Source organism: Leucopleurus acutus, assembly GCF_964270905.1.
Source record: "Leucopleurus acutus genome assembly, chromosome: 16".
NCBI classification, from domain to species: Eukaryota; Metazoa; Chordata; class Mammalia; order Artiodactyla; family Delphinidae; genus Leucopleurus; species Leucopleurus acutus.
In genome coordinates, this window is record NC_139158.1 from 40,175,391 (window position 1) to 40,190,995 (window position 15,605).

At 39.1% G+C, this 15,605-nt stretch overlaps 1 protein-coding gene across 1 annotated transcript; it reads left to right on the forward strand.

The window, feature by feature from the left end:
- The first annotated feature begins 353 nt into the window (after positions 1-353).
- On the forward strand, positions 354-14,228 carry POLR3F (RNA polymerase III subunit F). The gene is made up of 9 exons (XM_082857142.1): positions 354-476; positions 1,534-1,651; positions 6,493-6,560; positions 7,073-7,140; positions 8,470-8,582; positions 10,557-10,700; positions 10,916-11,023; positions 11,900-12,091; positions 13,281-14,228. The coding sequence occupies exons 1-9, from the start codon at positions 415-417 to the stop codon at positions 13,356-13,358; spliced, it is 951 nt and encodes a 316-aa protein (XP_082713268.1). The 5' UTR covers positions 354-414; the 3' UTR covers positions 13,359-14,228.
- Positions 14,229-15,605: the final 1,377 nt, after the last annotated feature.

The window sequence follows — 15,605 nt, forward strand, 5'->3', positions numbered from 1 at the left end:
GTCGGGCAGGTGATTGGCAGGAACCCGGCTTCCTAGCAACTAGCCCCGCCCCTGCGCTTGGCCCGGAGACTGGTACCCGACTCGAGCTCCTTTCGTCAGGCTTCACCGTAGGCGACCGAGAACTTGCCCTCACAGAGGTTGGAAAGTGCTACAAGGTGGCGTCCCAACTCAGAATAGGGGAACCAGGCTCGTTCGTCCGACAGGCACTGACATTCTGGAAAAACCAGAATAAGAATTTGTAGCGGCGCAGGCGCGACTTGGCCACCTCAAGGCGACTGGCAAAGAAGGACCGCTTGCGACACGAGGAAGAAGGCCCATGTGCCGGCCGCTGTCTTCATAGGTTCCAGGGTTCCCCCGCTTGCTGTCCGGCTTTCCGGACCGTCTCTTCCCCCAGGGACCGGGACCAGCGCCCTCATGGCCGAGGTGAAGGTGAAAGTGCAGCCGCCCGACGCGGATCCGGTCGAAATCGAAAACAGGTAAATCAGTGAGTGAGAATTGTTTCCCCGGCTCGGGAGGCCCCGCGAGGCGCTGGACCCCGTCTCCGGGACCCTCGCAAGTTCAGTGGACGCGCAGGGAGGGGATCGCGGGTGTTGGAACCCTCCTCCCATCCCCGGAAAACAGAACTCTTAATTTCGAAACGAGTCGGACAGTTTGCAAAATTGTGTAGCTGACCTTTCCCTGGTGCTGTTCGGGAAGCTCTACTGATGCGCTTCTTTCCCACATTAAGGTGATCCATGCTCAGAGTGAAGACTCGGCGTTTTCCCCATAGTACTTGTGGATACACGTTCTGATCCTGGATCGCCCTTGTCAATAAGGGAATTCCCGTGGCAGAACGTTTAGCCGAAGTTAGGGTGCAGTTTTCTGTTATGAAGCAACACAAGTCAGATGGTTTTAGTGCAGTATATAAGTGAAGATTTTAGGGCGCCCAAAGCCTCTGCCGATTTTATGTATTCTACCGTGCACTGCAATTTTTAGGTTACCACATAGTTTTAAAGGACCCCAACTTTTTAAAACTATTATGAATAACACATATGATGATCCTAGGGCAAGATGAAAATTCGGGTTTATTTTTGTTTCTTAGAGATAATGCTAAAAGCAGGTCCCAGTTGTGGTGAATTGTCATAACAGATTTTGACTTCCCACCAGAAGTGTTTGATTTACCTCCTGCTCACAGACTTATGGCTATCCAAGGCACTGTATCTTCCCTTTGTCATACTTGTACCGTCTGAGAAAACTGAAGCCTCGGCTTTAATATGTCTTTCTGTGTTTTCATTTGACTTTTGTTCTAATTTAAAGTTCATGTGAATAAGGAAAAGAAATGCTTCTCTTAAATACAATAAAAATGTAAACGTGTATTTCAAAAGCATCGTCCTCATTTTTAATATGCTTTGAATCAGAACCATTGTAGAAACCTAGATTATCTATCAGATGTGAAAAAAGGCACAATTCCAAACTGTTCTTCTTGTATTTTTTTCCCCTACCACCTCTTGAGATAGGTAGAAACATGAATATCATTAATGCCTTTGTTCCTAGGATTATAGAATTATGTCACCAGTTCCCTCATGGAATCACAGACCAAGTAATTCAGAATGAAATGCCGCATATAGAAGCCCAGCAGCGGGCAGTGGCCATCAATAGACTGTTGTCCATGGTAAGGTGAATCCAACTAGTTCATGTAATTACTTAAATGTTGTGATTGTCATTACTTCCTGTTATGTAGTCACAAAACCATTCTCAAAAGTGTGTTAGGTTGTGACTGATAAGACTCCAAACCAGGAAACAGCTCAGACTGCCTGAATTAAGGAAAGAAGAAGTAATATGCATTTTACAAGACAAATGAAATACTTGTATTTTAACTGTTATATTTAGTAACCTAATTGTCACTAAGCTACATAATGGCACACAGCTACCTATGGGCATAGTCTATTCACACCTTCTGTTTGCTTTTTACTGCTAGTAAAGGCAAATACATAGTAAAGGCTTTGGATCAAACACTTAAATAAGCTAGTATGAAGATTAAAAGACAAAAAATGGAAAAATCAACTATAGCTACAATAAACAGTTAAGGAATAAACATGTGATGATCAGGAAGAAATAGACAATCTGAACAGTCCAGTCACTAGTAGTAAAATGGAATTAGTAATCAAAAAACTCCCAGCAAACAAAAGTCCTGGACTGGATGGCTTCACAGGGGAGTTCTGGCAAACATATAAAGAAGAGCAAATACTAGTCCTTCTCAAACACTTCGAAAAAATTGAAGAGGAAAACACTCCCAAATTCGTTCTATGAGGCTCCCATTACTCTGATACCAAAACTAGACAAAGATGCTACCAAAAAAAGAAAATTAGAGGCCAGTGTCTCCGATGAATATACATATAGAAATCCTCAACAAAATATTAGCAAACCAAATTCAACAGTATGCAAAAAGGATCATATACCATGACCAAATGGGATTTATTACAGGAAGGCAAAAATGGTTCAATATGCAGAAATCAATCAGTGTAATACACCACAGTAACAAAAGGAAGGATAAAATTCACATGATCTTCTCAATTGACACAGAAAAAGCATTTGGCAAAATTCAACATCCATTCATGATAAAAACTCTTAGCACAGTTGGTATAGAGGGAACATATTTCAACATAATAAAAGCCATTTATGACAGACCCATAGCTAACATCATATTCAGTGGTGAAAAGCTGAAAGCCTTTCCTCTAAAATCAGGAAGAAGGGAATTCCCTGGCAGTCCAGTGGTTAGGACTTGGTGCTTTCACTGCCAGAGCCCAGGCATACAAATGGGAAGGGAAGAAATAAAACTGTCCTTATTTGCAGATGACATGATACTATATATAGAAAACCCTAAAATCTCAATCAAAAAACTATTAGAACTAATAAATGAATTCAGTAAAGTTACAGGGTCAAGATTAATACACAGAAATCTGTTGCTTTTCTATACACTAATAATGAACTATCAGAGGAAGCAAGAAAACAATCTTGTTTAAAAATCACACAAAAGGAATAAAATACCTAGGAATAAACTTAACCAAGGAGGTGAAAGACCTAACTTTGAAAATTATAAAACACTGATGAAGGAAATTGAAGGTGCTACAAAGAAATAGAAAGATATCCAATGTTCTTGGACTGGAGGAATTAATATTGTTAAAATGGGGACTTCCCTGGTGGTCCAGTGGTTAAGAATACGCACTTCCACTTCAGGGGGCGTGGGTTCAGTTCCTGATTGGGGATCTAAGATCCTGCATGCTGCGTGGTGCAGCCATAAAATAAATAAATAAAAAGTAAAGACTATATTAATATTGTTTAAATGTCCATATTATCCAAAGCAATCTACAGATCTAATGTGATCCTTATCAAAATACCCAGGACATTTTTCACAGAACTAAAATAAATAATACGAAAATGTATGGGTAGCCACAAAAGAGCCCAAATAGCCAAAGCAATCTTGAGAGAAAAAGAACAAAGCTGGAGGTGTCATGCTTCCTGACTTCAGACTATACTACAAAGCCACAGTAATCAAAACGGTATAGTTCTGGCACAAAAAGAGATACATAGATCAATGGAACAGAATAGAGAGCCCAGAAATAAACCCATCCACTTACGGTCAATTAATTTAAGATGAAGGAATCAACAGTATACAATGGGGAAAAGAGTCTCTTCAACAAGTGGTGCTAGGAAAAATGGACAGCTACATGTAAAAAATGAAATTAGGACTTTTTCTCACACATACATAAAATTAAACTCAAAAAGGATTAAAGACTTAACTGTAAGACTGGAAACTGTAAAACTCCTGGAAGAAAACACAGGCAGAACACTGACATAAATTGTAGCAACATTTTTAGAGAAATGCAAATCAAAACAACAATGAGATATCACTCACACCTGTCAGAGTGACTATCATAAAAAAGACCACAAACAACAAATGTTGGTGAGGATGTGGAGAAAAGGGAATCCTTGTACACTGTTGGTGGGAATGTAAATTGGTGCCACCACTGTGGAAAACAGTATGGAGGTTCCTCAAAATACTAAAAATAGAGCTACCATATGATCCAGCAATTCCACTCCTGGGTATATATCCAAAGAAAATGAAAATACTAATTCAAAAAGATATATGCACCCAAATGTTCATAGCAGTATTATTTACAATAACCAAGATATGGAAGCAACCTAAGTGTCCATCAACAGATGAATGGATAAAGAAGATGTGGTACATATATACAATGGAATATTACTCAGCCATAAATAAGAACAAAATGATGCCCTTTGCAGCAACATGGTTGGACCCAAAGATTATCATACTAAGTGAAGTAAGTCAGACAGAGAAAGACAAATACACATATGATATCACTTATATGTGGGATCTAAAAAAGTAAACAAAGGAATGAATATAACAAAACAGACTCACAGATATAGAAAACAAACTAGTGGTTACCAGTGGGGAGAGGGAGGGGCAAGATAAGGGTATGGGATTAAGAGGTACAACCTACTATGTATAAAATAAATTGGCTACAAGGATATATTGTACAGCACAGGGAATATAATCAATATTTTATAATAACTTTAAATGGAGTATAATCTATAAATATGAGATCACTATGTTGTACACCTGAAACTTATATAATATTGTAACTCAACTATACTTCAGTTCAAAAAAAAAGCAGTGCACCAGATTGCTGAACACTGTTCTAGCCAAAGGAAAAAATGAGTGTTGGTTTTTTCTGGTCAATTCACCATTGTGAAGGTCTTCAACTCCAGGATGGATAGAGCAAGGCATGCTGGGAAGTGTGGCAATTAAAAATGTTTTTGTTCTCGGACCCTCCCTTTTAGCCTTTTCTTTCTGTCTAAAAATTATGCTCAGCACCTCACTCTCTTTCACCACCTCTGCAACCCCACCTATTGCCAGTTCTGTCGGCTACAGGCTGTAGGCAGTGGTAGAGCTACTGAAGAATTTTAAGCAAGGGAGTAATTACTAATAAATCACGAGTGTTGCTGATTTTACCTCTTAAACAATTCTCAAATCTGTTCCACTGTTTCCATTCCTACTACCCCTGCATGTCTTCAGGCTCTTGGCTTTTACTTGGACTATTACAGTGCATCTTAACGGGCTTTCCTGGCTCCATGTGCCTCAGAGCAACCAGCCTGCTCTGTCTTAAATACAGATTTGACCAAATCACTTTCCCACCAAAAACTCTTCTCTCAACTCTAGAGATTCAAGTCCACACTCCTGGGTTTACCACACTGAGCCCCTCCCTTCTGCACCCACCTCATCTCCCTCCACCCCTCCAACTCAAAAGTTAGTTTTCAGAAGGAACAGATGGTTTTTGGTTCCCTAGCAAATCACGCTGTTTCATGCCTCAGTTCCTTTGCTCATGCTGTCTTCCCTGCTTAGCAGGCCCTTTTTCCCTTTCCTCACAGACTGACTCCTCATTATTCTCAAGACTCATCTCTGCTATCGACTCCAGGGATCCTCACTGACCCCCCAGGCTGGGCCAAAGCTGCTTCTCTGAGAGGCCGTCCCACCCTTTACTTAGCTCTGTCTTAATGCCAACCCGATGGTATTGAAGTCAGCTGTGTAATTCTCTTTCAGAATCCATGTTTGTCCTCCCCAAACATATATCACAGTACAAGTGTTCAGTAAATGTTCATAGGCTGAGATGAACAACTGAATGGAGCCTCCAAATTGGGCTTTGTGGTTTGAGGGAGGGAGGGAGGGAAAGTATTGCTGTTTATCCATATATCAACCTAATTCCAAGTCATGGGTCTGCCCAGCCTTAACTCGTGGGAATGGGGCCTCTCTTAGCCGTGCTTCCCTGAACTGCTGGAAGCCCAGTGGTAACAGCCATCTGGGTTCTCCTAAGTTCAGACCCAAGGAAATGCAGGAGCGTGACACACATGCTTTGTTTTACTTGTGACTTGTATAAAAACAGAACTACTACCGGCCTTTTATTCATTGGTTGACCTTTCTGCCTAATTTTCATGTAACACTACAGAAATCACACATGTCAGTAAATGTTACTATTAACATTGTAAATTTCATTTACTCATTGTATCATAGAATATTCTTGCATGAATAGCCTTTATTTGAACTTTTTTAGACAAATTACATTTTACTATATTTATATATATTTATTGAATTTATTTGAATTAAATATGGATTTTTATTTATTATTCTAAAGCTGCTTGTTTAAAATTCTTTACACATTGATCATATAACCAAGCCAGTATCTAACATGTAGAAAATTGTTAGGTATTAATATTTGGGGAAATGGCGAGATAAAGAGTTAAGTTTTAAAAAGTACATCACATGTGACATGTAGGAAAAAACTTAAGTACTCAAGTGAAGAACTGGCAACTATGGGAGGTAGGCTATTTTAGTCCGTGTAAAATATTGAAGAATGCATTAATGTTTGTCATTGGAGTTGATATATCTCCAAAATAATTCACTGTTATTTTCTTTTTTAAAAAAAACAACTTTAGGGTCAGCTGGATCTCTTAAGGAGCAATACAGGCCTTCTGTATAGAATAAAGGAGTCTCAGAATGCTGGGTAAGCACCTAATTTTTTATTTTAAGAAAATTTTAATATGATAAAAGTAATATATGTTTGGGGAAAAAAAGCCAGTACAGAATTGCATCATGTAAACCTGGCCCGTGTATCATCTCACCTCCCATACGCGTTCCATTTCCCAGAGATAGCTGCTGTTAATATTTTGGCATATATCCTTTCTTATAGGTATATATAAATACATATAGATGATTATATATTTATATACCATATATTTATATATAATCTCTCTCTCTTTTTTTTTTCTTATTTTAACAAAAATGGGATCATGATATCCATACTGTTTTGCAACTTGTTTTTTTTCACTTACTATATCTTGGACATCTTTTCATTTGGTACATACAGCCCTGTCTCATTCTTTTTAAGGTAAGCCCTTCTTTTGGTAAATAAGTCAATGTGATGACCTTGTCTGCTCATTCGTTTCAGTAGTCTTGTAGATTATTAGATTATCCTGTACCTCTTTGCCTTTTTAATTCTCCTTTATTTCCCTGCAGTAAAATGAAAGGATCAGATAACCAGGAAAAACTAGTATATCAAATCATAGAGGATGCAGGAAATAAAGGTAAGCATGTAGAGGAACAGCAGAAACAACATTGTCTCTAGGACCAGATAGTGGGGACTGAGATCCTGGCTTCCCAGGATATAGATCAGTCAGTTCAGTATGCTGCCGTTTGTTAAAAGGAAAAGAAAATATAACACACACACACACATATGTATATAACAATATATAATGTACATACATTTGAAGGACACCCAGGAGTGACACTGTTGTTGCCTCAGGGAGATAGGAACTAGATGGCTGTGGGCAGGGATGGAAAGAGACTTCTGAATGTGGACCATATGAATATATTATCTATTCAAAATAAATAAATAAAACTTAAGAGTTTTTTTTTAATCCTTACTTGCTAAATTTTGGAAGGCTTCGTTTCTTCCTCTTATCTGTAAATGGTGGATAATAACATCTCTCTGGTTTTTGCAAAAATCCGAGGGATGCCTAGTGCAGTGTGGCAGTGTCTGGTGTAGCTCCCTCAAGAGCTATTTAGTTCCTCTCCTGTTGCCCTTAAAGAACTTTATCAAAATTGCTGTTATTACAATTTAAGATCTGTTTGAGTCATTGATATTAGCTTTAACAATTACGATGTAATCTGAAGTCATATAATTTTTATATGTGTTGGGAAGTTAAATTAAAATTTTAAAAATAAATATGAAGAAGTCATTCTCTATTTTAAAAAAATCTTCCTATCTTATTATGCCTTCATGTTGGGAAGAAAATACAGCAAAATGTTTTAACATAAATTCCTTTTATACATATAACACATATTTCCTTCTTTGAAAGAAAAATCATAGCTTTCTGCACAGGCTTTTAGTGACTATGGGAACTGTAATCTTTCTATTTTCCAAATATAGTGCTGTATAAATAATGGACATACATGCACACAGATGCTCTCATAAAGTGTTTTTTGCTCTCATCAAGGGTGGCAGCCAACCCAGACCCAAACTGAAGGTTGTTTTCCACATATACAATCTAAAGTGATATTTAAAGAAAAAAAGAGGTTGGGATGTAGGGGGGCATGGAAAAGGCAATATATGTTAATTCAGTGACATTCAAGATTTTTCTTCCATTACAAAAATGTCCTTTTCATATGTTTTTTAAAAGGTGCCACACTGGCATTCCAAGAAATTTCCAGTTAGAAAATAGAACATATAACTTATGTATTGTTTTGCATATTTTTGTTACTTTATCTGAGACTCTTACCTCTAATTCATTTTTCCTATAGCTATGCTCTAGGAATATATACATATTTTGCTAGATTTATAATGAGATATAAGCAATGGGAAAAGAAACACATATCCTATAGTGTTCAACTTATTTTACTTTACTTTCTTATAGGAATATGGAGCAGAGATATCCGATACAAAAGCAACTTGCCATTAACAGAAATTAACAAAATTCTGAAGAATCTGGAAAGTAAAAAGCTAATTAAAGCTGTTAAGTCTGTGGCAGTGAGTAACCATCTCTTTTCTTCCCCTGGATGTTCTCTGTACATATATTACTCCAAGTATATTTCAGGTTTTTATTCTTTAAGCTATGTCATGATTTAAAACAACTGGTCAAAAAAGATTTTTTAAATTTTAGCTCATATCGGATGGTTTGGAGACGCTGCTTTAGATATGTCACTGCCAGTTAACTCTTAGAGTCTTACCCACTCAAACATCTAAAACTACTTACTCGCTTCAGTAAAGAATTTGGGGGATCACGAACATTTTTCCTGGATTTTGTGGTATGTAAGATAATTTATTTCAACCTGGTGTATGAGATTACCCATTCCACAAATACCCGTCGTGCATTTGCTGTGTGCTGGGCACTGTTCTGGGGGCTTGGAATACATCAGTGAGCAGGTCACAGAAAGTTCTCTGCCCTGGCCCTGGTGGAGCATCTGTTCCAGCACATGGGATTTCTCCTCCTCCTCTTGCCAGCCACCCCGTCACATCCTCCAGGGGCTCCAGGATCCAGAGCTGGCTCCAGCAGACACATTGCTGACTTCACTGATTGAGGCATCAAAGGAGCTGGGGTGCTCCTAGATTAAAGTGTGCTTGAACACAAAATTCAGCAAATAAAAACTTGATAGTCATCAGTGGTTTTATTTATCAATGGTATTTATGTCCTACCACTCCCTCATTTAGAATATTATTTCTCTTCCACATTTTTATTGGATAATTTCAAATATGTACAAAAGTATAGAAAATAACAAAATGAATCCCCATGTACCCATACCTAGCTTCATTTTGCCAATCATGCTGTACATCTTTATTTTTAGTAGCAGCTTTATTGAGATTTAATTCAGTGGGTTTTAGTATATTCACAGTTCTGCAGTCACCACACTGTTCTAATTTTTTAAATTATATCTTTTTAATGTTGCTGTGTTTTGTTTTGTTTTGGGTTTTTTTGGCCATGCCGTGTGGCTTGTGGGATCTTAGTTCCCTGACCAGGGATTGAACCTGGGCCAAGACAGTGACAGCACCGAGTCCTAACCACTGGACTGCCAAGGAACTACCAATATGTGGTCTTTAGTGTCTGGCTTCTTTCACTTAGCATGATGTTTTCAAAGTTTCAGACTAAAGTAGTATTAGATTGTAACCCAAAGTATAAAATAAATATTCATGAGAACATACTAATATAAATGTTTGAATAAATAAATCAATGGGCGAGAATAGAGAAGTCTTCATGCAGAAGAATTCCAAATAATTTGTGTAGACTCTTCATCCTCAAGGAAGTAGAGCGAACTCCCAGTCTTTAAGTGTGGACTGTGCGTGGTGGCTTCCTTCCACATATGGAAAGGTCAGGACAAAAAGGTAACTTTACAGTGGAGAAAACTGAGAAACACTACCTCAAACCAGGTGATGGATTTATAATGTCAAGGCTGATAAGTTATATTGATGACAATCAATCATCATCTAGTGATGATCAAGTACTCTTGATATGACATGATGAGAAGTGCACTTTACCTCTGTGGTCTTTTTTCCAGTCTACTCGGACAAATCCCAATTAAGGGACTTCCTACAGAATTTTTTGCCAGTAATTCTAAAAAATGGCAAATTCACCAATAACAAGGAAAGTCTGAGAAACTGTCACAACCAAAGTCTGCCTCATGTATAATAAATTTGTAATAATATGGTATTCTGGATAGGATCCTGGACCATTAAAAGGACATTAGGGAAAAACGAAGGGAATCTGAATAAAGTGTAGACTTTATAATTAATATTGACCTATCAATATTGTTTCATTAGCTATAACAGATGTACTCTGGTAATGTCAGGTGTTAGTACTAGAGGAAGCTGAGCACAAGGTCCCATCTTCACAATAATTCTGTAAATCCCAAACTGCTCTGAAATATGAAGCTTTGGGGGTTTTTAAGTCTTAGTTTTGGAAGACTATTTTGTTACCTCTAACCATCTACTGTGCGTGTTTTTTCCTAGGCCTCAAAAAAGAAGGTGTACATGCTCTATAACCTGCAGCCAGACCGCTCTGTGACCGGTGGAGCCTGGTACAGTGACCAGGATTTTGAATCTGAATTTGTAGAGGTGCTTAACCAACAGTGTTTTAAATTCCTACAAACCAAGGTGAGGCATAATGGAGGAAACATCACTCCAAGTATAGTTTTTTTAAGTTTCTTCATAAGAAATGTTTAATCTTGTGTATCATATCTTACAGAAATTGAAAACATTGAAATTGGTCATTTTTACTAAACAAAATATGTCCTGTTGTTGTTCTCACTATGAATTGTATTCAGAAGGCACCAGAATTCTTCCTGAAATTTATGTTTCTACCCTTATAGGCAGAAACAGCACGAGAAAGCAAACAGAATCCAATGATACAAAGAAATAGTTCATTTGCTTCATCACATGAAGTGTGGAAGTATATCTGTGAATTGGGGATCAGTAAGGTTGGAACTCGGTTTCTAATTTTCATCTTATTTTTAAAAACTTATTCTTCATCATAGGGATATAGTTTACAATGTATTGCAAACACAGCTGACCCAGACCCTTTTTTCTGGTGATACCCATGTACATTCTGCAGAACCCACTTTGAGGAAGTACTGTCCTAAGGCAGTCAGGCAATGGCGGTCATTGCCGTCGGGCACTTTCTGAACTGTATGTACCTGAGCTTGGGCTACAGAGCAGCAGAGTGGAGGCCTGGCAGTGCATTTCACTACCAGATTCAAAAGTCTTTTCTGACAAGTTCTTGATTCTCTTGGGGACGTTTCCATATATGTGCCAGACATCCATCATCATAGCAGTTGTCGTTTATTGGTATTTTCCTACTTGTGAGATGTTAGTGGCATTGTCAGCACATTCTCTGAAGATCTGTACAGACACACTGTGCTTGATACTTTTCATCATCAGAGAAGAAGCTGAAGTGGCTGCTTGGACAAATTTTCATTTCCTGGGCTCCAGATCTCTCTTTCATAAAAAAACAGGAATTTGGACTATTTGATGTCTAAAATACCTTTCTGCTCAAGCATTTTATAAACCTCCATCAAATTCTTGCCAAAGAATGTTACAAGATGTCTAGATTTTCCTTGGGAGGGTGAAGACATCAGCAAGTGTCAAGCTCAGTGCGAGCTCAGAGCCCTGCCCCTGGCATTTGAGGGTCTGTGCTCACTTTGGCCATTGTTCAGCCTCTTTATGCCTCCATTTACTCTCCAGCATAATCCTTCCCCATTTCACCAAGGAATTGTGGCCTTTTATGTTTTTTAACACCCTCCAAAATGATGTCTCCTTGTCCTTTTTGGGTCCTTTCTAACGTATCCCTTTTGTAGGTAGAGTTGTCCATGGAGGACATTGAGACCATCTTAAATACACTCATTTATGATGGGAAAGTGGAGATGACTATCATCGCTGCCAAAGAAGGCACCGTAGGCAGTGTGGACGGACACATGAAACTGTACAGGGCAGTCAATCCGATCATCCCACCCACGGGATTGGTCCGGGCCCCCTGCGGACTCTGCCCGGTGAGTTACAATGGCTTCCCTTTACACTTAACTGCCACCGAGTGCAGATGCCACATAATGTATATCAAGCACACCCTAGTTTTCTTAAACTCAGGGTTGACCAAGAACTGTGGAAGCCTCCATGTAACCTTGATGACAGAGCTTTAACGAGCAAATCATCACCTTGTATTCTTTCTTAGAATAACCATGTTAAGGAAATTTGTTTTCTGCTCTTGGCCCCAAAATGGACATTTTTTTTCTTTTTGGCTGCACTGCACGGCATGTGGGATCTTAGTTCCCTGACCAGGGGTCGAACCTGCACCCCCTGCAGTGGAAGCGTGGAGTCTTGACCACTGGACTGCCAGGGAAGTCCCCAGATGGACGATTTTTGATGAGGGCTAATCATTTCACCTCAGTAGGGAGGGAAATGAGATTTGTTGAGAACCTACTATGGGCCAGACATGTTCTTGAAGATTTCTGTGGTCTCATTTAATCCTCCTTACGTCCCTTGGAGCTAGTGATGTTACTTCCCTTTAAGTGTGAGGGAACTCAGGCTGAGGGCGACCTAAGCATTCAGCTGAGACACAACAACCAGGACTCACACCCAGAGGTGATGTGCTTTCCCTCGAGGCCCACCCCACACTCTTCATTCTTTTGTTCCCAGATAGTCTCTGAAAGCCACCTGTGTGCTGCGGGCACCGTGCCAGCCCTTGTGGCATTTATATTCTTGGGCTGTTAGTCCATGTTTTATTGTCTACATGCCTAAGCTCTCTATGCCCTGGTTTCAACTCCTAGAAAAAAGGCTAACCTGTTGGGAATTCTATTTAGCACCCTTCACAAAAAGGAAGGTGGCTCAACATGAAACATTTGGTTAGTTAAGATTAAGTCATTCGTGTGTATATATCTCCCTTCCTGGACTCTTGTTACCTGCCTTCTGCCCAGTGGGTAGGTGGATATGGTCGGCTTAGTGCTACAGTGAAAGGTCTCTCACTCACTCTATGATCACAGAGCAGGTCCTATTCCAGTATGTTCTTATTTACAGTCCTAACCTCTTTCACTTCGAAAGTTTTGTTTTTAATATTGCTTTAAATAAATGGTTGGATCTTGGATATTTTGTTAGAATTTTGTTGTAGTTGATATTTAAGACATTACCTATAATGTAATAATTTTAAAACTTCAGTTTGAATATAACCTTTTTTCTTTTTTAAAGGTTTTTGACGACTGCCATGAAGGTGGTGAGATTTCACCATCTAACTGTATTTACATGACAGAGTGGCTCGAATTTTAATAGAGAGCTATGGACTTTACTGACATTTTGCAAATGAAGTTACTTTGGGAACAAATAATTTGATTCCTGATGGCACATCAAATTCCCTTGAAAGCAAACCTCAAGATAAAAACTTGCTGCTACGAAAAAAATTTTTTTAATCTATGAAGACTAAATTTACATTGGTAGAGTAGGCAACAGGACATGAAACAGGTAAGGTTAGTAGTGAAATCCATTCTTCCATAAGTAAAATACTTTGAACTCCTGGAAGACCACCTTCTGAAGCTTTCAAGACTTTTGATGATTCACGGGAAAAGAAGCAAATATGTTCATATTCACCAAGTACTGTGATAACGGCTAGAGCTTTAAAATGCCTGTTTTAAAGTTACTTATTAAGGTCTTCATTGGGAAATTTTTATATATGACCCAGTGTCACCATTTCTGTTTTCTCAGCAGTTTCATTGAGAAGAAATGAAGGCAGGAATAGCAGGGGAGAACGCAGACTTGGGGCATGAGGGGGGGACACAGTGGAACATCCCTTTTCTACACACTGTTGATGCCTTTTTATGTCCGCAATATTCTTTCAGAGGATTATGCCTCTGTACTTACCTCAAACCCAAATGACGCTGTTGTCAAGGATATCTTTTTAGTGTATAAATATTAATTACTCTCATCTTAAATGGAATATTTTCACTGGTTCTTCTTTGTTAAAGTCTTACAAGTTTCACTCTGTGGCTCAATTGTATTATTTGCTAGAATTTTCCCCTGGATTCTTATTTAACTGAAATTAAAACTAAAAAGAATCCATTGCCCTCCATTCACTTTATTGGGCAGGGTGGGGGCGATTATCATTCTTCTTTCCTTATCCTGTTTTAGATTTTTTTCCATATTCTGTTCTAAAATTCATGGTGTAATAGGTCTAAACTAAGCAGGAAGCCATTATAATTGTCCTCAGTTCTAATAGCACTTTCAGTCCCAATCTTCAGCTCAACAGAAAACAATAGGTTACTTGATGTATTGTTACACAGAAGTTAGCTATAGGTCTTTTTAGGATCTCAACTGTCATATTTTCACTTCGTAGCGCCACTTAAAAGTTTCTGTGTCCAGGCCAAAAGCAGGGGACCGAGGGAAAGGAAAGCTCTGCTGGGGCCTGAGTTCAAACACCAGGTTTGGAGAACCAACACAAGGGTTATTTTGAGATAAACAGTAAAATAAAATTCAGCTCAGTATCCAGTTTTTAAGAACCAGATAAATTCTGTGGCCAGCTGTACAGAATTAGCATTTGATGACACTGGTGCTTTGAAACAAAGATCATTTCAAGTACTAGATGTGTAAGATCCAGAAGAATCTGGGAGCCTGAAACTACAGAGGGTTTCCGATCAACTCTCAGAGAGAGCTGGAATGCTAAGAACAATATCTGCCCTTCCTGGGACCTAGCCTGTCACAGGGGCGCTCGTCTTATTTAATGACAAAACTGAGCTTGGAGGAGACATAGAAGTGGAACGAAGGAAGCAGTTTGTGTTTTAAATACACTTTGTACTGTATCTTGACAGCCAGAGATTTTTTTAAGTTTACAATCAGTAGCTAAAACAAAAGTATTCCTTGCCTACCAGAATAAAGAGCTCCTATAAACTTGTTTCCCTTAGCATGGTTTTCATTCTGAATATTAACTAAAGAAGGATAGAGACAATCTTTTTTTTAAAATTCATTTATTTATTTTTTAAATTAAAAAAATTTTTTTTTTTAGCGTTGGGTCTTCGTTGTTGTGCGCCGGCTTTCTCTAGTTTCAGCGAGTGGGGGCTACTCTTCGTTGTGGTGCGCGGGCTTCTCATTGTGGTGGCTTCTCTTTGTTGCGGAGCATGGGCTCTAGGCGCGTGGGCTTCAGTAGTTGTGGCACGTGGGCTCTAGAGCGCAGGCTCAGTAGTTGTGGCACACGTGCTCAGTAGTTGTGGCTTGCGGGCTCTAGAGCGCAGGCTCAGTAGCTGTGGCGCACGGGCTTAGTTGCTCTGCCGCATGTGGGATCTTCCCAGACCAGGGCTCGAACCCGTGTCCCCTGCATTGGCAGGCAGATTCTTAACCACTGAGCCACTAGGGAAGCCCCGAGACAATAATTTTAAAATACAGCACCTCTGTTGATCATTAAATGGATATCTACCCTACAGGAGTAAACTGTGACCAAAACAAATTGTGGTGCTCTAGACTCACGACAACACCAAAAAATCAAATTGTAAGTGAAGTTCTAACCTTACCCTTGATTTCCATTTAGTG

What these genes read in the sequence shown, in the direction of transcription:
- POLR3F (XM_082857142.1), top strand. Translation starts at nt 415, where the DNA reads ATGGCCGAGGTGAAGGTGAAAGTGCAGCCGCCCGACGCGGATCCGGTC. An exon ending in TTAAATTCCTACAAACCAAG is followed by an intron (nt 10,701 to 10,915) that starts GTGAGGCATAAT and finishes CTACCCTTATAG; the next exon opens with GCAGAAACAGCACGAGAAAG. An exon ending in CCCCCTGCGGACTCTGCCCG is followed by an intron (nt 12,092 to 13,280) that starts GTGAGTTACAAT and finishes TCTTTTTTAAAG; the next exon opens with GTTTTTGACGACTGCCATGA.